The 27805-nt window shown below is 33.0% G+C and overlaps 2 protein-coding genes across 8 annotated transcripts in view; one reads left to right on the top strand and one right to left on the bottom strand.

Moving 5' to 3' along the window:
• Window positions 1-8601, top strand: part of LOC110809345 (putative leucine-rich repeat receptor-like serine/threonine-protein kinase At3g14840) — a 39575-nt gene extending 30974 nt beyond the window's left edge. The window contains exon 24 of one of the 2 annotated variants that reach the window (XR_015816163.1): window positions 7842-7982. Coding sequence is in view for 1 of the 2 variants with exons in the window: in XM_088210916.1 (XP_088067042.1) it covers window positions 7842-8357 (516 nt within the window). In the remaining variant the exon portion in view is untranslated. Of the gene's footprint in view, window positions 1-7841 lie in introns of both variants that reach the window. The other variant, XM_088210916.1, reaches the window with a different exon arrangement.
• Window positions 8602-10489: 1888 nt separating this feature from the next.
• On the bottom strand, window positions 10490-27581 carry LOC110809341 (putative DEAD-box ATP-dependent RNA helicase 48). Of its 6 annotated transcripts, none has more exons than XM_022035136.2 (13): window positions 27005-27580; window positions 22026-22103; window positions 20534-21615; window positions 20352-20458; window positions 18626-18681; window positions 18316-18540; window positions 17917-18123; window positions 17736-17822; window positions 17464-17559; window positions 17171-17386; window positions 16239-16427; window positions 11149-11394; window positions 10490-10805 (listed from the first exon to the last, which is right to left on the bottom strand). In XM_022035136.2, the coding sequence occupies exons 2-12, from the start codon at window positions 22053-22055 to the stop codon at window positions 11164-11166; spliced, it is 2526 nt and encodes an 841-aa protein (XP_021890828.2). In that variant the 5' UTR covers window positions 22056-22103; window positions 27005-27580; the 3' UTR covers window positions 10490-10805; window positions 11149-11163. The 6 variants fall into 6 exon arrangements, with proteins under 6 accessions (XP_021890828.2, XP_088066964.1, XP_021890830.2 ...); XM_088210838.1 differs by having other exon boundaries at window positions 20352-20408; window positions 21201-21615; XM_022035138.2 differs by having other exon boundaries at window positions 27009-27580.
• Between the last annotated feature and the right edge of the window lie 224 nt (window positions 27582-27805).

Raw genomic sequence — 27805 nt, 5'->3', positions numbered from 1 at the left:
CAAGAGCTTGTAGCTTCATGTTCGATTCTATGAGAGACTCGGCTGCCTTGCACCAAGCATACTGGTTTACTAAGTAGGTCAAGAATGATTTCCAAAGATTCCTTCTGTGGATATGGAAAACTCCATACCAAGAAAATGCTTCAACATTCTGAAATCTTTAATGTCAGAGTCCCCAGCTAGCTTCTTATTTTGGGTTTTAATTTCTGTAAAACATCTCTTATGATGATTATATCATCAACATAGACAATAAGCATGACCAACAAACCAGATCTTAAATGTTTATAAAACATGATTTGATTGTTTTGACTCTGAGGATATTCATGTTCTTTACTTATTGTATTAAATCTTTTAAACTAGATTCTTGGGAATCATTTAAATTCATATAAAGATTTTTTACAAATTTGTTCTTTTCCAAGGTTTTTTCAGATCCATGTGGAAGATTAATAAATACCTCATCTTTAAGTTTTCTGTTTAGAAAGAATTCTCTAAATCAAGCTAATATAAAGGTCAATTTCTTCTCACTGCTACAAAGAGAAGAACTTGAATAGGGTCAATCTTTTCTACCAAAGCAAATGTTTCTTGGTAGTTTATTCTGAAGGTCCAAGTGAATCTTTTTGCTAAAAGATGTGTCTTCTACCTTTCAATACTCCCATCAGCCTTGCATTTTATGGTGAAGATCCACTTACTGGACAATGGTCTTCTCTCTCGGTAAATTAACAATTTCCCAAGTTCCATCTTTCTTAGGAGCATCTATCTCCTCCTTAACTGCTACCTCCAATCTGGGTTACTTAGTGCTTCCTGAATTAATTCTAGGCACAGAAAGAGTGGAAATATTTTATAGAAATATTTTATGTTTTTTAGAGATTGTTTGATAAAACAAGTATTTTGGAATAGTAATGCTTTGCACAAGATCAAACTCCTTTTCTAGTAGCTATAGGGGGGTTAAATCAGTAAAATCTAAGTTTTGTTGAAGAACAGGATCAAGTTTGGGTTGTACTTGTGTTTTTTGGCCACCATTATTTGGATTCTGGATTGGTCTGCTGAAGGGCCACTTGGAATAGTAGTATGAAGTTTGCTTCTAGTATAGACCAGAGTCTTAGAATTTCTCTGCAGTATTTCTCCATCTGAATTGGATTCCAGAATATTTGGCATCCGTCTAATTCTTTCCTCATTTCTACTACTTGATTAGTATTATTTTGGTTCTTAGATGGCAAAATTGCTTTAGGTAATGATTCATAAATTTGCCAAAAATCATCTTCAGTTGCAATATTCTCTTCTTGAACATGATTCGTGCTAAAATAAGATTTGTTTTAATAATGTCATATCTATACTTATATGAGTTTTTTTTCGGTAACATGACTAAAGCACTTGTATCATTTTCTATTAGGAGCATAGCTAACAAAAACACATTTTTCAGGTTTAGGGTTGAGCTTTAATCAAAACATTATTTGCATTATGAACAAAATAAGTATATCCAAAAACCTTTAAGAGAATATCTAAGTATATTCCGGAAATTGGAAAACTCTCTTTTAACTTGTCTAGAGGAATGGTAAAGTTAAAAATATTTTTTCCCCGATAAATAGTTTGGAATATTTTTTAAAACAAAATAGCCTAACATCTCAAGGTGTATATTTTTTTCTTGGCAATTCCATTTTATTAGAAAAAGTCACAACACGAGAGTTGATGAAAAATGCCCTTAGTTTTTAAAAAATTCTCTAAACATTCATTAAAATACTCGGTTCCATTGTATGATCTAAATATGCAAATATTTGCTTTAAATTGTGTTTCAATTATATTATAAAAGTCCTTGAAAAGTATTCAACTTTAGATTTTTGTGCTTACAAGATAAATCCAACATAGTCAGTCTAGTATGGTCATCAATAAACGTCACAGAACCATTTTTCTAAAATAAAGTTGTAAGTTTAGAAGATCCTCAAATATCATTATGTTTTATATTAAAATAGTTTTAAAGGACAATAGGGTTTTGGCATAAATTGTACTAAGTGACCTTTTGATAGATGACAAATTTCACAGTAAAGTGATGAAACATCCAAACTTTTAAACGTAGATAAAAATTAATGTTTCACATAGGAAACTAGGATGTTCTAGTCTAAGATGTCATTACATTATTTATTCTAAACCAAAAGTTGAATTCATATCACTTAAAGCTTGAGCCTTTTTATTCTTGAAGGAAATTTCACTAAAATAATTTAGTATGTCTATCTCTATAGCTATGCTAATTATCGTCCCTGAATGTTGGTCTTGAAAGCACAATAAGAGCCATCAAAAGTAACACGACTATTAGAATCTTTTGGGACATGGAAAACCGATTTGAGATCTATATCCTTGTAAATTTTAACAGTACCTTTTATAGCAATGGAAGAGAAACATTTATCAGCAATTCATACTATTTCATTACTTGAACAAGGTGTATAAGAGTGAAAGAAATGAGATAAGCTAGTCATACAAACAGAAGCTTCAAAATTAATAATCTTGTTAAAATATTACAAAATATATTACGAAATATTTTTATGTAATTATTAGTTGTTTTTCTAGCATTAATAAGGGGATTTATATTTTCATACATCGATCATTCTTCTATATAGATATAACCCCAACCTTATGGAATGAAACACAAAAAATATTCAGTATTTTCTTTCTAACTCTTTATATGGTATCAGAGTTAGAGTTAGAGGTTTAGGGATCAGATTACATCAAACCAAAAAAAAGTTGATCAATCCATTTCCGACACCGGAGGAAGTCGATCACCAACCTACGACCAGTTCAGAGTGCGATCAGCACAGTAGCGTACACAGAAGAAGTGGAGAAAGTCGTTTTCCTGATTGTTTGACTTTTAGTGTGTCAAGTTTGCTGGAGGAGATCAGTTCACGTGCGTGTCGGGTCTTGCACAAATACAAAAGCTGCAGAGGAGCCCGATTGGTTGGTTCTGTGCACAAAACCATAAGGCCGAAGAGGAGAAAGCCGAGGCAGAGCAGATCGCGTGATAGCAAGCGATCTTCTGCTCTCTGGCACGATTTAGGGCCTTTTCACAAACTCCAGTCTAGATTTGGGTATGCATTTGGGTTATGTAGTGATTTCCGGTTGAAGGGAAGCCGTTCGGTGGTGTTCGGCAGCAGCGCATGGATCTCCAACGACAGCACGTACGGCGAAGCTTGGTCTCTAGTGGTGGCAATGAGGTTCTGGTGGTCTTCTTGGCAGCCGTGCGTGAAGAGATATTCTATTTTCTCATAATTTTTTGTTTATTTGCTGTGTTTTCAGTGTATCTTTAACTACTGTGTTTTGAGTATTTTAAGTGGTATTTTGGTAATTTTTATATTAAAATGGGTGATAATATTATCTGCTATTACTGTAATAAATAAGGATATATAAAATGGTACTGTAAGAAATTGCAGAATCACAATCGGATGATACAAACTGCTAATATTGTTGTTGCTACTGCTAGTTTATTTTTTAAAAGAACTGTTATAATTTCAGTTGACAAATATGTTAAATTTTCTTAGTATCAGAAATCATTGAATAAATTTTCTACTCTTACTGAATCAGGAAAAAAAAATATTTTATCTCCTCCTTGAACAAATAGGTGATTGATTCTAGTGTTATAAATCACATGACAGTTCATCCTATAATATTTTTTCCTAATTTTAAACCAACAAAGTACGTTTTCATGTAACCATTGTTGATAGGTCGACCTATAAGATTGTGGGTTCCGAGACCATAAAACCAACTTCATCTGTTACCCTGTCATCTATATTAAGTTTACTTAAACTCGCATTCAATCTGATTTCTGTGAGTAAGCTGATTAAAGATTTGAATTGTTATATTACATTTTTTTCTGATCACTGTGTTTTTAAAAATCTTATGACAAAGTAAATTATTGATAAAAAAATATATTAGATAGTCTCTACATTGTTAATACTTGGGTGCCTCGATTGGCTGTTTGTTTTAGTGCTATCTCTACATTTGAAGCACATTGTCAATTAAGACCTCTTTCTCTACTTATATTGAAGAAACTATATCATTAATTTCATGATGTACCTTTACTGGATTATAATTCATATTGCTTTACAAAATATCACCGTAGTCCGTTAGGTCCAAGGATCAACACACAAGTTAAGTCTGTTTTTGAGTTATTTCATTATGATGTTTGGAGCCTTGTTTTGTTCTGTACAAAATAAGGTTTAAGTATTTCGTTAACTTTGTGGATGAATTTTCTCGAATGACTTGGATATATTTTATGAAGAATCGTTCTAAAGTATTTTCTTACTTTTGCATTTTTTGAATTGAAGTCAAGACACAATTTAATGTTTCTGTGCATGTATTGAGACATGATAATGTTAAGAAATATATGTCAAACTCATTTCAGAACTATACGACTCAACAAAGGATCATTCACTAACCTCTCAAAATTGAGTTGTTGAGAATAAAAACAGGTATTTACTTGAGGCAACTCGAACCCTCTTGTTCCAAACTCAAGTCCATAAGCAATTCTGCACTGATGCTGTTTCCACAGCTTATTTCTTGATTAATCGTATGCCATCTACAGTACTTGATGGAGATGTTTCTTACAGTATTCTTTTTCCAAACAAATTTTTGTTTCTGGTGTAATGTATAAGATATTTGGTAACACTTGTTATATTCGATATGTGCGATCTAGTATGACAAAATTGAACCCAAATGCCTTAAAATATGTATTTTTTTTAGATATTTTTCTTTCAGAAAGGATATCAGTGCTACTCTTCAGGTCTTAATAAATATTTGATATCAACTGATGTGATCTTTTTAGAGAATACACCGTTTTTCTTCTCATTATCTTAGTATACAAGTTAGGAGGTAGATAATGAGTGGCTCATCTATAGTTTCACATGAGGTGCTTCTATTGAGCAAACAGATAATAATATTTTTTCAGATGATGTACCTCCAGCTCTACTTGAACAAATTCATGATAGTATTAGTATGCCTCTGACCTTAGTACTTCCACCAATTGATCATGTTTATTTCAGAAGACAACAAATTATTGATACATGTCCTGCACCAGATCCCTCGTCATTTGATTCTGCCTCATAAGACCTTGATCTTTCTATTGGTTTTCGTAAAAATAAACGTCTGTGCACCATTCCTAAGTCAACTTATCTCATTGCTAATTTTATTTCATATAACCATTTGTCTCCCTTATCTAACTCTTTCATTACTTTTATAGATTCAATTTTCATGCCTAAGCCAATTAAAAAAGCTTTGAATCATCTTGGTTGGCATAATACAATACTTGAGAAGATAAATTCTCTTCATAAAAATCGTACTTGGGATTTGGTAGATTTACCCAAAGAAAAAGGGTTGTGGAGTGCAAATTGGTATTTTCAGTCAAAGTAAATTCAGATGGCTCAATAAACCAGACTTGTAGTGAAAAGCTATGCTCAAACTTATGGGGTAGATATTCTAATATCTTCTCTTCGATAGCCAAACTTATATTTGTTTGTTTGTTCATCTCTATTGCGACATTTCGAAATTAATCCTTACACCAGTTAGATATCAAGAATGCATTCTTTCATGGTGATCTTCTAGAAGAAGTGTATGTGGAGCAATCACTTGAATTTGTTGTTCAAGAGAGTATGGAAAAATTTGTCATTTGAAAAAAACTTTATATGGTTAGATGTAGAGTCTCTGTGCATGGTTTGACAAATTTAGTGAAGTAACTCTAGAATCTGAGCTGAAGAAAAGCAAGTGTAATTATTTAGTTTTTTATAAAAAATCAATAGCTGGTCTTATACTTCTTATTTTCTATGTTGATAATGTCGTCATTACAGGAGATGACTGTGCAAATATATCTTCTCTCAAATTATTCTTACATACCAAGTTTCACACCAAATATTTGAGTCAGTTAAAATACTTCTTGAGAATAAAAGTAACAAGTAAGAGAGGGATTTTCTTATCTTAGATAAAGTATGTATTTGATCTATTTGCAGAAACCGGAAAGTTGGGAGATAAGGCATGTAACACACTAATAGTACCAAATATATACCTTACTAAAGATGATGATGACTTCCTTGATGATTCAAAAAGATACAGACAATTAGTTGAGAGATTAAATTATCTCACAATGACTTGTTCAAATATTGCATATCCTATCAATGTTGGTAGTCAATTTTTGTCTGCATTTACAGTCAAACATTAGGAGAGTTTGGAATATATTTTGTTTTATCAAAAAAGTGCTTCAGAATTTTGTATATTGTTTAGCAATCATGAGCACACCCACATTGAATGTTTTACAGATGCTGATTGGGGTAAATCTAAAATTGATAGAAGATCCACTACAAGTTATTATGTTTTCGTTGGTAGGAACCTAATATCATAGAGGAGTAAGAAACAGACAGTTATGTTCCGATCCAATGCAAAGTCTGAATACAGAGTTATGACTCAGTCCACATATGAAGTCTTATGGACACAACATCTTTTAGAGAAAGTAGGTTTGAATTTCAAATTACTTGCAAAATTCTGGTGTGATAATCAACCTCCCTTCATATTATTTCAAATCCGGTGTACCATAAAAAAATCAAATATATCGAGATTGATTGTCAGTTTTTTTGTGATAAGATTCAGGAGAACTTGATCTTTACCGGTTATGTGAAAACAGGGAAATAATTAGATGATTTATTCTCAAAAATTTTGAATGAAATCTGAATTGAATATTCTCGTAACAAGTTGGGCATGATTAATATTTATGATTCAGTTTAACGATAAGTGTTAGAATATTACAAAATATATTACGAAATATTTTTATATAATTATTAGTTGATTTATTAATAGGGCGATTTATATTTGCATATGTAGATATTTTTTCTATGTATATATACCCCTAACTCTACAGAATGAAACACAAGAAATATTCAGTATTTTCTTTCCTAACTCTTTATAAATTCAAAAAGAGGAATTTTTACCTAAATGAGCCATAAAACAATTAGAGATACAGTATTTGAATTTTACTTTAGAAGCTTCAGAAGTTGATCAATTTACTTCTTCGTAAATGGACTGGCTGTCCAACAACTGCATTAGCAAAACACTGCTGTTTTTTGTTCTTCGGCTTCTAATCAGCAGGTTTTCCATGGATAAGCCAGCATGTATCTCTAGTGTGGTGTGGTTTATTGCAATGGTCATGTCATATTTGAGGTCTTTCTTACATGGTGGAGGTCTGTTAATACGGTGAAGTCTATAGTAACAGCTGTCCGATTGAGGAAAAACAAAGATTGTAGATTGAGCAGCAAGAAATTTCTGATATTTTTTCTCTGTTAACACTCTAATAACATGTATATTGAGAGTAAAATAGACAAATATTCTGGTTGAAAATAGAGAGATTCTGTTTCAGTTTTTTCTGATTCTACACATTATAAAGTCTTGTACTTGTAGCATGAGGAGATCTTATAAAAATAACCTAATTACACCAAGAATCTTACAAGTCTTCCCAGTAAATTGTTTCCTACTAATTATAGATATACTATTAGAAACTAAATCGGAAAATAAATTTTTAGAATCTGGACACTGATTGCAAATTTTTCGATATTTAATCTGATAACATATTTTTCTATTGAAGCTAATGTAATCTTACTAATCCTTTCATTTCTACTTCTGCAAGTGCAGCTAGGAATTTATTATTATTATATAGTAATGATAATGGTAAGCCGTACATGACCTGATTGGAAGCTGAATCTCTGCTATGAATATAACCAATTATGAAGATATATAGCCGAGAAGAACCTAATGTTCAAAATATACACGATGACCATCTATTTGAAGAACATTGACACATGCATATTTTATATGATTTGCAGGCCTGTCAATTGGAGCGAAGTGGAAAGCTAATTGAGCTAGTGGATCAAAGGCTGAAAGGTGAATTCAATAATGAGGAAGCAGAAAGAATGATTAGAGTAGCCCTGTTGTGCACCAATGCTTCCGCTGCATTAAGGCCAACTATGTCTGAAGTTGTAAGCATGTTAGAAGGAACAATGAACATCCCTGAAGTGATCCCCGAGTCAAGCACATCGAGTCAAGATTTGAGATTCCTAGCTGTAAGAGAGCATCAGAAGCAAATTCATAGTCAAAGCTTGCCAAAAAATCAGGCTTCTCGTACAACATCTACAGGTTCTGGTTTTCTATCTGCTTCTGGTTATGACCTTTATGAGATGAATGAAGAATCTTACTTGAGAAACAAAGCATTAAGAGACAATTGTATTACGGAGAGTGTTGTTTCCGACACCCCAACTTCTGCATCAATGTGCCCTTCATGGACTGCCTCTTCCTCTAAATCTTCTCATGATCTTTATCATCCTGGTTCCATTTCATACTAGTTTCTGCGAACACTCACTTGATTTTGCCACTAAACTTTTGGCTAGATACAAAATTAGGACAGATTATAGAAAATTGTAATACAGGAAACATCAAACATTAATTTGTTTTATTATTTAGGTCTGTACATATATGTTTGTGTATATGTATTCTTAGAAACTTGGTAAAGCGTTTCAAAGATTCATAGTCGAGAAATATTATGTAAAAAGTTATTGGACAGCTTTTATTTAGATTTATTATTATTTAGATTTATTAAAATTAGTTTGTTACATAAGATGCAGTTTATGTCCTGTGCTATATTATAGATAAATACGTCTATATTGAGAACACAGAACAATTTTCAAGTCTACTGGTATCGCTGGTGTCATTCTCGAGGGAAATAAAGCTGGAAACTAATTCACGCTTTTTGAGAACCAACTCATCACTTGAACTTGACTCTGAGTTATCGGAATTGAATTTACTGTCTCTCCGAAAGTCACATCACTGCAGAAAGTTGACTTCATCCCCCATATTACATTTAGGAAATATCCCCTGTATAACCTCTGAGAGAATCTAGAAGTAATAAATTGAGTAGATGCAAGTATGGTTGATTTCTTTGAGTAGAAAAACCGCTAGATGATGGAGTTGCCATTGAAATCAGACAAGAAAGTAACTCCAACCAATCCTTCTAATCAAAACCATAGTTGTTAGATTCATTTTTGTTTTGAAAGAGTCAAAAAAATTTTTTTTCCAAAACTACAGATAGAACGTTATTCAACGAATATATTCATCAAATTTAATAAAAATATGATCGAAAAATTTAAATTTAATGGTTAGTATATTTATTTTTTTTAAGAAATTGTGCGTTCAAGTCAAATTATATTACAGACATATATGTTTGAAATATTATATTATGATGGACATTTATTATTATTAATTAATAAATCATGATATAATATAAAAATCAATCCTCACCCTAAAAAGCAACATTAAACCAAACAACACAATCATCTAAACAAACACCATCACCGTATGAAGGAAGAAGAATACCCAGTTAATCGGTTCCCCAATTTAAGTTACATATATACATATATATATATATATATATATATGTATATGTATTATATTTATTAATATTATTTGATAGGCAACTATAAAAAGCGGGGAAGGGGATTGGCGCGGAAACAAATAAATGTTCAAATAAGAATTACACAGTTCAGAGTTGGTAGCTTTTTGCAATATTATGATCGGAAAACTCCAATGCATGTAACTGAAAATTGAACTACACAGATATATGTCTAAAATGGAGATAGATGGAAACAAATGGCGGAAGAGAGATTTTTCTCACCCTAAATAACAATTCATGATAAACTCAGTGAGTTCCTCTTCTCGTCATCATCATCATTTATCATCACCCGTCGTCTCCTTCCCTCTAAATTCAGTGGCTCATCTCTCTTTATGATTCCATATTCTCTCTGTAAAGGAAGGAAATCATGTGCTCTGTCTACCATTTCTGCTCGCAGCAAAGAGAATGCTTTTGCCATGTATGCCGAGCAAGTTAGTGAGTTTGGTGGGTACTAACTGAGAGTCTTGGGGAAAGTTTTTCATTTTTTTTTATTTTCAATTTTCGGGCAAGTGTTTAACTTCTTCTTTTTTGTTCTCTCAAATTCAAATCATGCAAACATCATTTTTCTTCAACTTCGAAAATAAAGATTGCAGATTTTCTACCACAAAGATTAATGGATTATGGAATTAACCTGTCAGGATCTTTTTTTATTAATAAATTGCATTAAGCTGAGTTAGAACGGTTAGCGTAAATTCTAATTTTTCTAGAATGTACCTTCCACACTTTAATGGATTTAATCTTAAAAACATGATAAAGTTCTCTTCCTTTGTAAAAATTTTCTTCTTCAGAAAATTTTGTCTACAAAATTCTTCTTCCTCGTTACATAGCAAAATATCTCTGTGGAAATATCAAAGTTTAATATTTTTTAAATTATTATTTTATTAAACAATTAATAAAAATAAAATTAATTGATTGATTAAATGATAAAACAATAAGAATTTTATTATTTATTTCAGCTTAATTCATATCTTAATTATACCTAGAACACATTCAATTATTTTAATAAATTTAATCTTATCTTTGCATGGATTATGTTTAATTAAATATAATATTTACCAAATTATTGGCCCACAAGAGGTGAATATGTTATCACAATAAAATTTTCTAAATAAACCATAACTCACATTTTTATATCCATAACGAATATTTAATGGAAGATTGCAGAAGATGTAGCTCAAAACAAGATGGAGAACACGCCCTCTCCTCTTCAAAGTCTCCAAAAGCAATAGCAAATTTTCTTCTATCCCAAGTCTCCCTCCACAAAGCAAGAACATACCTTTTATTTGATGTAGCCTTCCGACTAATGAAAAGATCATGCTCAACTCTAAGCAACCAAATCTAAATCCTTAACAAATCAATCCAAAAAAAATAGTGAGAAACTTACATAATTATCATAAAAGCTTAAAAAAAATTCAAACATTCTTCATAACTTTGAGATTCTCTTTTTAAAATCATTTAGACATTTTACGATCAAGAAATAGATCTTTAACAATTATTTCAAATCGTTTTCCACAAAAAATAATCTTATTTGAGACCAAGTAATTTTACCATCAAGTGAAAAAACATTTTGTCCGAAACTTTTTGGTATTGTAAAAATTAACATAAAATATGATATATCAAGTTACTATTCTTGCATCTACTTCTCACACTTGATTCCTTCTTACCAACCCAACTAATCAATAGATTACCCCTCAATATTCAGGTCACTTTCGGATCCGGATGCCAGGAATATCTTTTAACCCCATTTTTAATGCTGTCTTACGAAAGAGAGGTGGAGGATTCTGTAAGCCAATTGATTGACAAAATTGGTTGGCTAGCTCCACAAGTGTTGTTTTGTCCCTGCCAATTTCCCTGATTGAATTATAATAACCAAGCCAAGTATGATAAGCTGCTTCTTTGACACGGGTATCAATCCTTCCAATTGAATTATCCATCTGCCAGAGTAAACAGATTCCAATTATTCCAAATAGGTTCCTATTAACTAGTAAGAAAATAAGACAACTGAAAATTCTGGGTAAGTCTAATTTATATATGAATCGGAATTATCTCAAGCACATGTTTTACCATATTCCTTTTGGTTAGATTTTACTAATTACTCACTTAAATTAGCACTCTGCAGTGCTAGCATATATAGAAAAGAAGAAAGGTGATTCTTTAGAGATTTCTATTTCACAGTAGCTATCTTGCAGATTCCACACCAAGCTCCACCGCAAAACTTCTATAGGATTGAAAGACCCAGTGCAGCAGGATTTGTATTTTAGAAATAAATTTTTCTGTAGCAAACATCGAGTCTCGGACATTGAGTTCCATAAGGAAGATAAAATACTAAACTATTAGGTAAAACCACTCCAAAATGCAACCTCCAAACACTAAGCTCCATTCTGCACTGCACATGAAAATCTCTTTTCATCTTTATTTTCTAAATTTCTGCGCTTATTTTAAAAAAAGACTACAATATGTGTTTATTTTATTTCCATCTACTTCTCCATTTTTACTATTATTACTTAAATATTGTTTCATTGGGAAATTTTTAGAGAAAATAAACTTTTAATTTTTTATTTTATTTATATTTAGAAGATATATACAGACTAGTTATCCTTATTCTATTTGAACTCTAATTATAGAATATAATTATATTATTAGAACTCTAAATAATATAGTATTTTACTTAACATAAAATTCTTATCAATACTCTCCTTTAAATTGGCGTAAAGATATCACATATGTTCAACTTGCAAATCAGGTTTTAAAGAGATTTGTTGCATCATCCTTTAGTGAAAATGTCAGTCACTTGGTCGCCAGAAGATACATGATAGAAGCATAGAGAGCCACCAACTATCTTTTCTTTTATGAAGTGTTGATCAATCTCAATGCGTTTTATCCTGTCATGTTGAACTGGATTATGAGCAATATTAATTGCTATTTTATTGTCACAAAACAAGGATAGTTTCTCATTTTCAAGTAGTTTTAATTCCCTTATTAGCTTTTGCAACCATAGTACTTCTCATACTCCTTGGGCCATTACTTTATATTCTACCTCAGTATTTGAGCGAGCAACCACACTTTGTTTCTTACTTTTCCATGTAACTAAGTTGCTTCCTACAAGTATGCAGTAACCTGTAGTTAATCTTCTATCATTTAGGGAACCAGCACGATCGGCATCTGTAAATGTTTATATTTTAAGGTGATCATGCTTAGAAAAGAGCAAACATTTTCCTGGTGCAGACTTCAGGTATTGTAATATGCGAAAAACAGCATGTAAATGAGTCTCACGAGGATAATGCACGTACTGGCTCACAAGACTAACTGCATATCCTATATCGAGTCTGGTATGTGAGAGATAAATGAATCTTCCAACTAGTCTCTGGTATTTTTCTAAGTCAACTGATGTACCACTACCTGCTTGCAATTTGTGGTTGCTCTCAATAGGTGATTCTGTCGGCTTGCAACCTATCATACCAATCTAGTATAAGATATACATCCTTTGAGAAATGAAGATCTCTTTATTGGATCTGCCAACTTCAATTCCCAAAAAGTATTGCAATGTTCCTAAATCTTTTATTTCAAATTCTAGAACAAGAAGTTCATTCAACCGAGCCATCTCCTTTGTATCATCTCCAGTCACCACAATATCATCCACATAAACAATGAGAAGAGTGACTTTACCCTCATGATATTTAATAAACAAGGTATAATCCGCATTGCTTTGTTGATATCCAAAAGAGATCATGATTGTTCTAAACCGTCCAAACCATGCTCTTGGAAACTGCTTCAATCCATATAAAGCCTTTTTTAATTGACAAACTTTTCCTCGCATCCTCTCATCTTCAAATTCAAGTGGAATTTACATGTACATCTCTTCCTTTAAGTTTACATGGAGGAATGCATTTTTTACATCTAACTATTGTAAATCCTAATCAAGGTTAGCTGCGCAAGACAAAAGTATCCTAATTGTGTTCGCCTTCACAACAAATGCAAATATCTCCTGATAGTCAATCCCATATGTATGAGTAAATCCTTTATCCACCAATCTAGTTTTGTACATTTCGATCGATCCGTCTGCTTTGTGTTTTACAGTGAACACCCATTTGCAACCAACTATCTTCTTTCCCTGTAGAGGTGAAACAAGTTCTCATGTTTCATTCTTTGTCAATGCTCTCATCTCTTCAATCATAGCTTTCTTCTACTTTGGATCTCTTAAAGCTTCTCTCCAATCATGTGGAATAGACACAAAGAAAACAGATAAGACAAAAACTTTATAGGAGGGAGATAGAGAGTCATAGGAAACAAAATTATATATAGAGTGCTTAGTGCAAGTTCTCGTTCCCTTTCTAATAGTAATAGGTTTATCTGATAAATTATAAGAGAAAGATAACTCACTAATATCTTTTGGAACCAAGGAAGATTCTTGACCTAAAACAGACTACATATGACTTTTTCAGACTTCTCTCTCCTTAAATATCTTTTTAAGTCTGATTTATCTAAAAGTCCAACATTATTTTCTTGATTAAAACTTTCTGTAATAGAATTCTTCCCTTGAATATGATTCTCAATCGTTACCCAATTAGGTATCACTTCTTCCTTCTCACTCTCTCCCTCAAGAGGTGTTGGGTTTGAGTTGAAGTAAGGCTCATTCTCCCTAAAAGTAACATCCATAGTTACAAAGTATTTTCTAGATGCTGGATGATAACAATTATAGCTTTTTTGGGTAAAAGAATATCCAACAAATACACACTTAAGAGCTCTAAGTTCTAGTTTACTCACATTTCTAGCATGAACAAAGCACACACATCCAAACACTTTTGGGGAAACAATGTAAGAATTTTTTCCTTACAAAACCTCTACAGAACTTTTAAAATTCAGAATCCGCAAAAATATTCTATTAATAAGATAGACAGCTGAGAGAACTACATCTCCTCAATAACTCTTTGGTAGATTCATGATGAACATTAGTGATCGAGCTACCTCTACTATGTGTCTGTTTTTTCTTTCAGCAATTCCATTTTGTTCACTGGTGTAGGCACAACTTGTTGATGAATTATCCCATTTGACTCCAAATAGGCACAGAATCCACTATGCATATATTCTGTACCATTGTTAGTTCGCAGAATCTTAACTCTGTATACATATCATTTTGTGGAAAGATTGAAAACATGAAAATACATCACTTTTTGCTTTTAACAGATAAATCCATGTTACTCTAGTATAACAATCAATAAAGGTAACAAACTATCTATGACCAAAAAGAGAGTTATTCTGAGTAGGTCCCCACACATCAGAGTGAATAGTATTAAAATAATCAATACTTCTATTATTACTTAAATGATAAGAGCTCTTTTTCTATTTAACAAGTTCGCATGCATCACAAAATAAAGACTTCATAGAAGTTCTTTTAAATAACTTAGGATATAATTTTTCTAAAACAAAAGAGAAAGGATGTTCCAATCGTCGGTGCCATAACTTTATTTCGGAGTTCATAAATCTGGGCGTCATTACCCATCTGTGAATATGTAAGAGATGCTGCATTGCATATTTTTTCGGCAGTGTTAAGCAACAAATATGTTCTAACAATATAGGGTTGCATGAAATTTATGAGTCATGACATTACCAATGAGCTCTCAGAGTCCCATCTATAATATTCTAAACTACTAACATCTGGTTTCTTCACCTCACCAGTATTGTAATCCTGAAATCCTCTACATTTGATGAACAATAAATAAAATCTCGACCAAGCAAAATAATTAATTCCATCAAGTTTTACGAGATTGATTTGTAATGAAGAATTATCAAAGCTAGTAACACTCACCTTTTTTGCTTCTGTCATTTTAGAATACTAAAAATAAGAAGAAAAAATACCCAGTAATGAAAAATGGATTTCCTATCTGCACCAATGAGCCAAACAAACAGAATCAGATCTGGTTCGACTCTAAACGGCTCAGGTTTAGTTCTAAAACAACTCAAACTCGGCTCTAAAACGATCCAGACTCGACTCTAAAACGGCTCAAAGTCGGGTTGGCTCGTCTTCTCCGGACAGATCTCTGAACGTGCACAGAAAAAGGTAATGGTGTAGCATTTTTTACCTACATCTTTTGATGTGCGGCTGTAATTTTTTACTAGTGTTTCTGGATGTGCGGCTTAAATTTTTGCTAGCGTCTCTGGATGTGCGGCTGCACCTTTTTAGTGGCGCTTGAGGATGTGCGACTTCAACTTTTTACCAACGCTTATGGTTGTACGGTTGTATATTATTATCGGCGCTTTCGAAGGTGCGGCTGCACTTTTTACCGACGCCTGCGAATGTGCGGCTTCAATTTTTACCGACATCTGCGAATGTGCAGTTTCAGTTTTTACCAGCGCTTGGGAATGTGCGGCTGCAGCTTTTTACTGGTTCTCTGATGCCATGAAGTTTTTAGAGAAAATAAACTTTTAATTTTTTTTTATTTCTTATTTTGTTTACATTTAAAAGAATACATAAACTAGTTATCCTTATTTTATTTGAACTCTAATTATAGGATATAATAATACTATTAAAACTCTAAATAATATATTATTCTACTTAACATAAAATCCTTATCAACACATTGTTAAACAAATTTACATGTCTTAATGAATAAATAAATACATATAACATGAGAAGATGAAGGTAAAAATTTTTTCGTGAACCAAAACTAACCTAAATCCCCTTGAAATGCCAAAAGTTGTCAAAATTAAACTGAAACTAAATAATAAGAAGAAATCATAACAGAAGTGCAATCAAAACATGTGATAAATAAGAACAAACCTGAACTTTAACTTCAGAATCCAAATTTGGCAATGGCATTGGCAATGGCTCAATAGGCAAATCTTTTAATTCTTCCAAGAAGTACTTTTCCCATGGGGCAAGCAACAAGATGCCTTCTCCTTCATTGCCCTTTCTTCCTGTTCTTCCGACACGATGTATGTATTGTTCCCGGCTAGAAGGAATACCCACCTAATAAAAGTTAAAGCTTCAAATTTTATTGCACAACAAGAATGCAAATCCAAAGAAAAAAAAAGTTTGTTCCTTTTCATAAGAGTGTTTTCATAACATTTCTGCTTGGAGCAAGTATGCAAACCATTCTTCTAAGAATGCCATAAGAAGGATTTTAGTCTACGTTTCTCATTGGTGCAAAAATGAGTTTTATGACGTCTGCACTGAAAGGAAGATGTTCATATCATCTTTATGATAAAAAGACTTTCTTAAACAAAAGGATGTTGAAAGTGTAGAAAGGGAAAGACGAGAAATTTCTGGAACCATTAAACATCTTCCATGATGCAGGTTCAGAAGAGATTCCCATTGTCACAAGAAAAATAATGAGATATTATCATGACAAAAAGACTATGTTTGGAAAAGATTCAAAATTTTTGGCAAAAATACTAAATAAAATACTAATATTTGATTTCATATGAAAATACATGTGGAATTTAAACAACTTCTAATAGATTGTTCCAATTCCATATAGATCCAAGTGTGGATTTATATATGAATTTGACAAAGATTATGAATATGTTCCAAGTGTAATCTAAAAGCAAAGTATTGCTCCCCTCTTCAGATGTTACATAACCAAAATAATATTTCATTATTTGCTGGATTTGCTTAGCTACCAAAGCAAACCATTTTGACTGCAATATCCATAGTGCATAAATGTCACTCTTCGGGCAATAAGTATTATAAAATTTTGCTCACTTATCTACCTGGATAACCAAAGTAACATCAGGATAATTCATCCCACGGGCTGATACATCAGATGTAACAAGAATCAGTTGCTTTGCTTCCCTGAACTCATCAGATACAGAGGTTCTATGAAGTTGTGGCTTTCTAGAATTTATCTCCCTGACATTCATTTTCAATTCTCGGAGCAGCAAGTACAAAAGTGATGTTACCATCCCAGTTGCACAAAAAACAATCACCTGACAACAAGTTTAAATGTTTAACCCTCAAGGACATATTCACTGAAAAAACAAATCCAGAAGCTACAGCAAATTACCTTATAATCAATTGTTTGAGAGATATGCCCCTTTAACAGATGGTAGACCATTTGGAAATGTGTGTCATGAGGCGCAAGAAGAAAATATTGTCTAACCTGCATTTAACAAGTCAATATGGATCCAATCATGTTGCTTTTAGTTCTAACACAGTAACACCCATAACTAACATCTATTGCTAATATCCAGTATCCAATCAGCCTAGCTGCATGTTCCTTATTGGAGTTTACTCTTTTTTACACAGAAGTTGATTGGAAGTGTAAAAAAGAAATACCTTAGCATGAGTTTCTGCACTACCAAAGCCCACTGTATCAATATAAACATGCTCCCTTTTCAAAACAAGCTGAGAAACTCGGCGGACCTGCATCACTCAACATAACCTAAAACTAAGTTTATTCATGCATCACATACCAACTCTATATACAAGTTATAAAAACGTAAAGAACTAATATGACCTCTCTTGGTATGGTTGCTGAAAAAAGCATGGACTGCCGCTGACGAGGCAGACAATCAACAATTTTTTCCAGATCTTTCCGGAATCCCAGATCTAGTAAGTGGTCAGCTTCATCAAGTATGAGCATTTTCAATCCCATTAAACGCACAGATAACCTAGACTTATTCTCAATATGATCCAGCAACCTGCCAGGCGTTGCAACTATTATCTGCAAAAGATTCAAACATAGTATATCAAGAAGTAAAATTGTTTTTGAAATAATATCAAGAAGTAATTATCTTTTTACATCTTTGTATAAATGATTTTTTTTCAGCCAGTAAGACACATTATCTATCATCTCCACAACCACACGATATAAACTGACTAAATAACTTTTATATGAATTCATGTATAGTCAAACCTGGCATGGATCTGCTTCTAGGCGTTGCTGGTCAACTTTGAAACGTGTACCTCCAACTAGAGTTTGCACACCTATGCCGCTGTGGTACCTCAGCAATGCTTTTGCTTCTGCAGCAAGCTGACTTGCAAGTTCTCTTGTTGGGCAAAGAATGAGAACAAAAACTGGAAGCACTTGCCAATTCGTGTTTTCACTAGTAGCCTTCAAAGCTGCTTCAATTGCAGGAACCTGTTTGTGTTTAACAACAGCATTGAAACAGAAAACCTGAACCTACCTATCAATCTACAAGAAGGGAAGAGGAGCAGTTATGTACCAAAAAAGCTGCAGTTTTTCCTGTCCCAGTTTTGGCTTTGACCAGATTATCCTTGCCTGCTCCAGATTAGAATCAGAACATCAATTTTGGGAAAAAGATGAAATACTCAAACAATGTAGGTTAGGAGGCAGAACAAGCATTCACCACAATCCCGTCACTCAGAGTTTTAGCTGAAGAAACTTTTTTAACTGAAATTATATTGCAAATTCCCTGCTTCTAACAATCCTACATTCTTAACCAAAACTATTTGTCAAAATTTGAAGCCTATAAAAACACACTCTTAGGCTATGTTTGGAACAAATGTAGAATATCATAGAACTTATTTGCAAATTTATACTCAATTCAAGTAGAAACGGTGAAAATCTCCTTAAATTTTTTTTGTATAGAAAAAGAAATATTAGTAAGAAAAAATGAGAGAAAATGCAAACTTGAAGGGTAAGATATTCTCCTAAAGCATCCAAAATCCAGAAACCCAAAATAGCAATGAAAAAAAAGTAGATTCCCCCCAATTTCTTTTTCTGAAACAAAAAGAGTATAATATTAAAGCTATCAAGCGGATGCAATCCTTTGAAATACAAAATCATTTACATGTCAATCAAAATATCAATCAGGTCTCTTATGTCCTCCCAAGAATAAAGAAGGTGACCCTTAATAAAAAAGCTCCTGGTCTGTAACCACATTCTTTATACAATCAAAAGACAAAAAAGTATTCTCAAAGGCTCTTCTATTCCTTACTTTCTATATTACACAAAACGTGGCCAGATGGATAAGTCCAAGCTGTCTATTGTACTGCCTATCACTGCAGATACCACGCCATACCCGATTCCCCTCAATTTCTATGTAACACAAAACAGGAACATAATAACCATGAGCTTTAGCCCATAGAGAGGCCAAAAAAGTCATCATTTCCCGCAGAAATTGAAAAGGATAGATTGATAATCAAAAGTATCAGACAGCCGTAGCCCACAACTTCCAAGCCACATCATAGTGAAGGAAGAGATGACTCCTCCCTTTCTTGAAACACAAGATAAATATCTTGTGATAGAACACAATTAGGCCTATGAATTTGCAAAAACTTGTTGGTATGAAGCTAGTTGAGAACAGCAGTCTGAGCAAAAAATTTAACCTTAGAGACTTTCACTTTTCAAAATGCAGTGTCAAGACAAAAGACCTATAGCAGCTAGAATTATATACGGTCAAGAAAAGATTCGCCAGTGCAAATTTCTTGAGGAGACTAAGGTTCAAACCAAATAGCAGGTTGGTGAGAATACTGGAAGTTCTCCAATACACTTATCAAGGGTAACATGTCAATAGTCTCCCAATTATTAATGTCTCTGTAAAACTAAAAATTCCAGAAATATTTCCCTCTAGGTGTGAATGAAATTACAAATATTTACTTCAGTAACACGAGGAAATGTTAAAAAGACAAGGAAAGTGATTCCTTAAAACAATAAAAATTAGACTCGTGGCTTGAATTCTATTGAGAATTGAAACAACACATCCTAATTCCATTCTAATAAAATTTTGTATAAGGTTAATTTTTATAATAACTTATATGTTTTTCTAATTGAAACTTCTAAATTTATTTCAAACATAGCCTTACAATAACAAAAGAATCGTGAAGGCTAAGTGAGACAATTAACTGGGGGCATAAAGCCAGCAGACACAAAAGTAATCAGGGATTAGCGTACAAGAGTTTGTTTGGCTAAAAAAGAAATCAACTTACCATCAAGGCAAAGGGAAAGAGTAGCCTCTTGTACCCTAGTCATCTGAACATATCCAGCTGCAGAAAGTGCCTTAATCGTCAGTGGAGAAATACCACATTCATCAAATCTGAAAACAAAAACGAACTCATGGTCAACAATTAAAATATGAAAATTTAATACTACAAATGACATCTTAATACACCTTTTTTCACTATAGATAAGTCCCTCATCAATTGGCACTCTTTCATCTTGAACCGACTTACTACAAAGCTCTTTCCTTATCATCTCAACCTGCTCTGAAAAATCAATCTCCTCCTCAACATTCTTCAAAGGAATTCTCTTGGTTATCTTCATATCGTACTTACCCAGTGATGCACTACTCCCCATCTTCCTCACATCCTGCCAACCTCCTCTCTGTTCCTCGGAATCAAATTCTGAATCATCATCGCTCGAGGAGCTCTGGTTCCTCCTGAACCTTCTTTGAATTGACAACTGCCTGGTTTTTTCATTCCCACTTTTCTTATGCAGTAAATTACGCTCAATAGCTCCTACTGGCTTGACATCCAAATCAACCTCACTAGAAGAACTCTCGCTTCTCTTAAATTCGTTCTGTTTTCGCACCTTAAATTCCAATTCATTCACAGTATCCTTCCCATTTCTTTGGTTACTCGATTTTACTCCATAACCCATGAACTTACGAACGAAATCCTTCCTTGAATCCAAGTAAGAATCTTCCCCACTAGAAGAGCTCCCGTTTCTGCAAGATTTCCCTCTACTCAACACCGAGTAATTTCTATTTTTAACATAATTACTGCTGAGTACGGCAGTTGAGTCCATGTTTCCCTGACTACCCATTAAACTATTGTTACCTAATATCAGCTTCGGCGAACTGAAGAATCGTGGCCCATTGTTTCCAGCTGGAGAGGACCGTTGCTGCTCACCAGATTTTATTGGCCCATCATCCTGGTTCCACAAGTCTTCAGCTCCTTCTTTCATGAAACGATCAGCTAATGCTTTGATGTGCTCTTGGGGGCTCATGGGGCTATATTGGGATGGTTCGGGCTCAGTTTTGCCCCATGCTTTGGCTCTGATTTCAGATCGCACTCGGGCTTCGTACAGCTGTTTTTCTTGCTCAAGTAATCTTGTTTCCTTTTCTTTGGCCTTCTTCTCGTGAAGGCGCTTCCACTGCCACTTGTTAAGGCCACCACGGAAGGTTCGTGGACCCCCACCCATGGATCGGCTGAAAATCCGAGTCCAGAGGAAGTCCACAATGTACCTTGAATGCTGTATAAACAATGTAGTATGTGTCACATTAGTGATGCAGGACAAAATTCTGTAAAAATATTATTTTAAAAAATTTAAAGTCACCACATATCCTATTGGAAGCATATCAAAAGGTAACATATCCCCTGGTCAAACTCAGAAATTCAAAGTGCAGAGTAATCCATGACAGAAAAGTGAAAGGTACCTACCATCTAGCATAGACTAAGTGACTAAACATGTTTTGCATGTATTTATGTGACCTATCTATTGTGTGATGTGTGTGATCCTCACATGCATTCAACCAAAAAATTTACTAACTAAAATATTCATAAAGCACATAGGGAATAGGGGATCAAATACATCAAAGGATTAAAGATAAAAGAAAACAAAAACCAAAACAAAATTAAAAAGGTGTAAAACCCTTTGCTCACCCATTGCGTAACTTGATGAGTCCCTAACATTCTCTTCTTCACGAAGAGTGCTCAAACTCCATAGTCGTTTAAAATTTCCTATAAAGTAGCGAGCAAAAAACATATTCCAACAATAAATGATATTGTGATCATATATACATGCACGTAGTACAAGTATGAAGATGTAATGCATCATAAAGAACCCAAAAAACTAAGGTGAGGTAAAAGGATGCTAAGGGAGAATGCTCTAAGCCACAAACAACAACTTACAAAGCTATAAATATGTGGATTAGTGATGAGAAAGGCAATGAGCATGAATGCAAGGCATGCTGTGCATTTAAATACCAAATCCTCACTACTAAGAGCAATAAGAAAGTGCAAGACAAATTGGATTTAAAAAAGGCAATTAGCAACATCGCAAGAAACCTTAGCCAGAAGTAACCTAGGTTTTAGGGAAACCAGATTCTCAACATGCTATGTTGTAATCCACTTCACACAGTATATTCATTACTTGAAAAACAGATCAAGATGGAACCTATCAGGACACCTTCATCGAACAGAAGATACATAATACATTTACGTTTACGTTAAAACTAGAAACCCTGCAAGCAGGATAATAAGAAATTTATTTGAATTAAACCAACACAGGTTCAACAGTACAAAGAGATTTGACTGTTTGTAATGAAATTAGAATCTCATAATACATTTATGTTGTAATCCACTTCACAAATTTGTATATCATATAAATATGGGACAAAATTATACCAGAATCACGTATCTTATGTAAAACAGAGTTGCTGCAGAAAGAGCAAGAATTAGATTTCCTAAATAAAGTAGAAATTGTAATTATATTAAATATAAAATTATGATACTATTTAGGAGTCTGTTTTATATTATTGAGTAATATTATCATAGTTTTCGTAACTTGAATTTTTATTCTCATTATTATTTTTCTATTTGTATTAGGATTAGTATTCCTAATATTATAAGTATTAGCTTCTTATTTTTATTAGAATTAGTATTCCTAATTATATTAGTTTACTATTCTGATTTTATTTAGAAAAGTTTACTTTGAGATTATTGTAAATAGCTTGTAATTTCACTTATTGATTCAATAATATTTTGAGAGTTTTTTAATTTTCTAGTTTCCTGATGCAATCAAACTCTTAAGTATGATATCTTAAAACTTCTTAAATGTGATGTTTAAGAAACTCTAAGGTGTAATGTCTACAGTTTTATCCACAAATTCCTAATTGGACAAATCAACCCTATTTGTCCTATATTAATTTGGTACCAAAGCTAAAAGAACCTTACATCTAATTTTCAAAACCTTACATCCAAACAGTCCCAAACTCATCTGGAGAAAAAAAAAATCAAAAAACCCTAAAACAGCCACTGCCGTCCAGCAATTGGAAGCTGGCACGTGAAACCCACACGCGACCGCCAAGAGTAGACCTTGTGAAATCTATTATGTTTTGACTTCTTCAATTAGTTCCCAGTTCAACCAGACTTTTCTAAAAGAAAGTAAGCTTCAACAACAGTGACTAATACTGAATTGAATACAAAATTTGAGAAACATGAGGCAACCACTAATACCAAATTGGAAGTAACGCAAAACACTATCGAAGCAATCTTGGAAGAACTAAGACCCTTATGCATAGCACAAGTATGTAACCAATTCAAAATGTACAAGTTGAATAAACTACCAATAGAAGCCACATTGAAGATAATGTCGAAGATATTACACCAAGAGGGTAAAGATCGAAGCTCTTGATTTTGATGGAAAAAAAAATCTTGTGTAAGGAAGTGGCTAAATCATGCAACCATTTCCTTCTGTGGTGTGCGGTGGCCTACAGTTCATGCAATATGATGTAGAGTTTATTGGGTATCAATTGGGTAATTGGAGATATGGTGAAAAATGAACTTTGAGCTTGGGATGGGAAATGTAAGAAATCAAAAATTATAAAACTCATTACTTTAACTATCTTCTGGGTGGTGTGGAAAGAGAGGAACAACAGAGCATTTGATGGGAGTGTGGGAGATTTGGGTAGAATTAGAGATAGTTGGATGCATATTTTTAGGGCTTTAATTCTGAGACGTGATGTATATGGGTGGAACGATTTTGGAAAAGTTTTTTTATGTTTTATTAGATATGTAAATATTTTGTACAAGGACGACAACCCCTTGGTGCCTTATATGTAATATATTTGTTTTTTATCTCAAAAAAAAAATGGAAAAAAAGATCCTGATTTCTTCCTTGATTAGCTTAACTTAATAGAAACGTACTTCAACTGGTATGATATGTCAAATACACAAGAACTTGGACTTGTTAAGATGAAGTTGGTTGAACTTGCAACAATATAGTGGTATATTAATTAATGAAAATATAACAAAAAGGAAACAAACAACAATTGAAACGTGGGACAAGATAAAAACTATCCTTTGTTAAAAGCACCTATCTCCCAACTACTTTGATAAACTTCGTGATCAAGTTTATATTTTAGTTCACGGTAACATATAAATAACTAACTACACGTAGAAGTTTGAAGAACTAAAAATTCGAAGTCAATTAATTGAAGATGATAGTCAAATAGCATCTCGATTCATGGCAAGACTAAGAGTTGATATTAAAAGATTGTTAATTTGACAACCTCTAGACTATGTGATGTGAGCATGGACCATGAATATGACAAACAAGCCCTCCAATTTTTTATCCAAGAATGGATCAATGAGGATGATGGATTTGGATTAGGTGAAGAAGCCCAAGAGAAGAATAAAACAAACCCATTAACCCAAGGGTATAATAATCCCCACAATTCAATCCAAGTGGAAGAAGGAATCAAGCAAGAAAAGGCAAGTGAATTCAGCCATAAGACAGAAATCTTCCAAGCTTTGAAATGGGAAAATTCTCATTGGAGTTTCTTCCCTAATCCCCCGGGAAATCTTCCCATTTAGGAGAGAGGATCAGTCAAAAAAACCAAATCTCAGCTGAAAAAGAAAGATTTGGGTGGTCATAATGCTCCTTTAATGGTCAGCCCTAAACTTCCATTTATTCTTCCCCTAATTATCCTACAAGTAATTAAGATCTTCCCCATTTAAAAAGTTCCCAAAACGGAAGATTATGTTTAGCTTATTTAGTCAAATTCTTCTTTATTTTTTATTATTTTTTTCATTTAAGATAAAATTTAATTTCCTTTAAATTTTTACAATTAATTTAGGAGATTTATTTTTTTCTATTGCACATAACCTACTTTATAAATAAGCCTTCAATTTCTAGTTATAATCATTCAAGTTTCAATCAATACAATTACAAAATTTATTTCTATTTAAGTGTCTTCAGCCTTCTTGTTAAGCAAGGAGTTTATCGACTTATCAAAGAATGTCTTGTGGCATTTTTCCTATTCCTATTCTTTTAATTTTTCAATGATCTTAATTCCTATCGCTTTATTGATAACGGGTTAAATATGAAAATTTTTTATAGAATTTAAATCTTGGGTGCCCTAATGAGCATTGTGTGAGTTTTGTATTACATCATTTATCCTGGGTTCCACATCACTATAGCACAAACTTATCAAGCAGCCTTTAACGTGAAAGAATATTTAAAATATCCAATCTCAAGAAACATTGTGGAAACCACTCCTAAACATACATTTGAATCAAAAGGTGAGTTGAAGAATGGATCAACACCAAATTTCGGAACCCCTAAAAGTAAAGAAATTGTGTGTTTTAGTTGTGGACAAAGTAGGCACATGGGCTACGAGTGCCCAACAAAGAATAACTTGCATGTTGGAATAAAAGAAAAAAAAAGATGCAAGAAAAGAGATTATGGTTATGTATCACACAAGGATGACGATTTAGCTCCTAGTGGACAAGTACCTCTCTTTCGGTAAGGTGTATATCATCAAACTCCAAAGTGGAAGTGGAAGAAGAATCACTTTGTCTTCTATTGTTTAAGACATTTCCCTAAGAGTCAACTTTATGGATGGCCGACTATGTCTTCCTATTGCTCAGTATCTTTCCCAAAGAGTCAACTCCATGGCAATTCCATGCAACAAGGGATTTGACATACTAATTTGTTAACATATTGATTTTATCATCCCACCAAGATTTAACACTCCTACCATTTAGGTATTGGCGAGAACAACCAAACACAAAACTTCTTAAAGTTTTTATAAAGAAGCTCAAAGGTCAAAGCTTTGCATAATTCGCCACTTCAGAACTTGTGGACGAGTTTTTTCCAACCAGGGAATAATGATGCAGAACGGGCAAATATTATATTTTCTAAATAAATTAAAAATTATAATTATATTAAATATAAAATTATTATACTATTTAGGAGTCTATTTTATACTATTGAAGAGCATTATCATAATTTTAATAACTTAGAATTTTTATTCTTATTAGTGTATTCCTATTTGTATTAAGATTAAATTCCTAATATTATCAGTATTTAGTTTCTTATTTTTTATTAGGATTAATGTCAAAAACTAGTTTACTATCTCTTATTTTAATTTTCTTTAGAAAATATTTGCTTAGAGATTATTATAATAACTTGTAACTTTATTTATTAGACCATTCAAGTTATTCAATAACATTTTGAGAGTTTCTCAATTTTCTAATTGTGTGATGCAATCAAATCCTTAAGTGTGATACTTAAGACTTCTTATATGTGATATTTAAAAAACCGTAGGTGTAATGGCTAGATCTTTATCCCCAAATCTCTAATTGCACAAATCAACCCTATTTTTTCTATATTAAGAGTTCAAAGAATTTAAAATGTAATAATACTCCCAAGCAGCTCATCTTCTTAATCCAATGGCAACCTGACATGTTCATTAAGCAATCTCACATCATCATGTATTAAAAAACAGAGGAGAGCAACTGATCAAGGGATTAAATCAATGCTAGCATCATCTACTTTCATTCAACCTTCACTAACAATAGTCCCCCATATTAGGAAATTTAAAGTAAAAGGGAAAGAGAAAAGAAGACAGTTTTACCAACATCATAGCAATTCTATCTTCTTCTAGTCTTCAACAGGCACTATAAAATCCCGGACCCCTTCTCTGCTTCTCTGTTTGCTCTCTTTTCAGCTTCTCTTCTTTACTCTCAGAATGCCCTCTGCTTTTCTCCTCATAAAAAAATAAACCCCAAATCCCCAATTTTTAGCCTCTATATCTCTGATCTGTCTCAAGCTCTCAAACTTGCCCCTCTCAAATCGACTCTGTTCTTCTTTCTTCTCGTACTTTTTTTCTTGCTTCCTCCTTTTTTCCTTTTAATCTCACCTCCTCTGTTTTCTTTTGAAATCAGAGATCTCTTTTTACCTCGCTCTCTCTGTTTCTTCTCAATCCCGAGCCCCTCTTTTCGCCTCTCTTTCAAAAACCTTCTAGAACCCTAAAGAAGAAGGGGGGGGGGAAAAAACAGATACTCTCTGAAGCTCTGTGGCTTCGGGTTTTTATCCCAAAAAAGAAGGCCTCGTCTCCCTCCTCATTCCCCTCCTCGGTCAACGCTCTTCAGACCTCAAGCTCGAGTCTGTTAGGGTTTTTGAAATTTGGCTTGAAAGGGTTTTAGGACATTCCGGCCAATAGATTAAAATGGCTGGTTTCCTTTTCTTTTTTCTTTTTTTCCTTTTTTTTTATTTTTTTTCTTCATTTTTCTTTTCAATTTTTTTCCTCTTCGCTTTTTTTATTTCTATTTTCTTTTTCTTTCTTTTTTTCTTTTTCTTAATCTTTTATTTTCTTTCATTTTCTTGTTTTTTTCTATCTCATTTCTTGAACATAATAGAAATAACAATAATAATA

The sequence above is a fragment of the Carica papaya genome, chromosome 9 (assembly GCF_054855325.1).
Source record: "Carica papaya isolate Zhongbai chromosome 9, ASM5485532v1, whole genome shotgun sequence".
Lineage (NCBI taxonomy): Eukaryota > Viridiplantae > Streptophyta > Magnoliopsida > Brassicales > Caricaceae > Carica > Carica papaya.
Note: the sequence above shows the minus strand (reverse complement) of the source record. Positions and strands in the feature narration are given on the sequence as shown.

Coding starts and splice junctions, on each gene's coding strand:
- LOC110809341 (XM_022035136.2), bottom strand. CDS start 22,055: ATGTTAGGGACTCATCAAGTTACGCAATGG. Junction 20,459..20,533: donor CTTATCTATAGTGAAAAAAG/GTGTATTAAGAT, acceptor TTTTGTTTTCAG/ATTTGATGAATGTGGTATTT. Junction 18,541..18,625: donor GAAAAACTGCAGCTTTTTTG/GTACATAACTGC, acceptor AAACACAAACAG/GTTCCTGCAATTGAAGCAGC.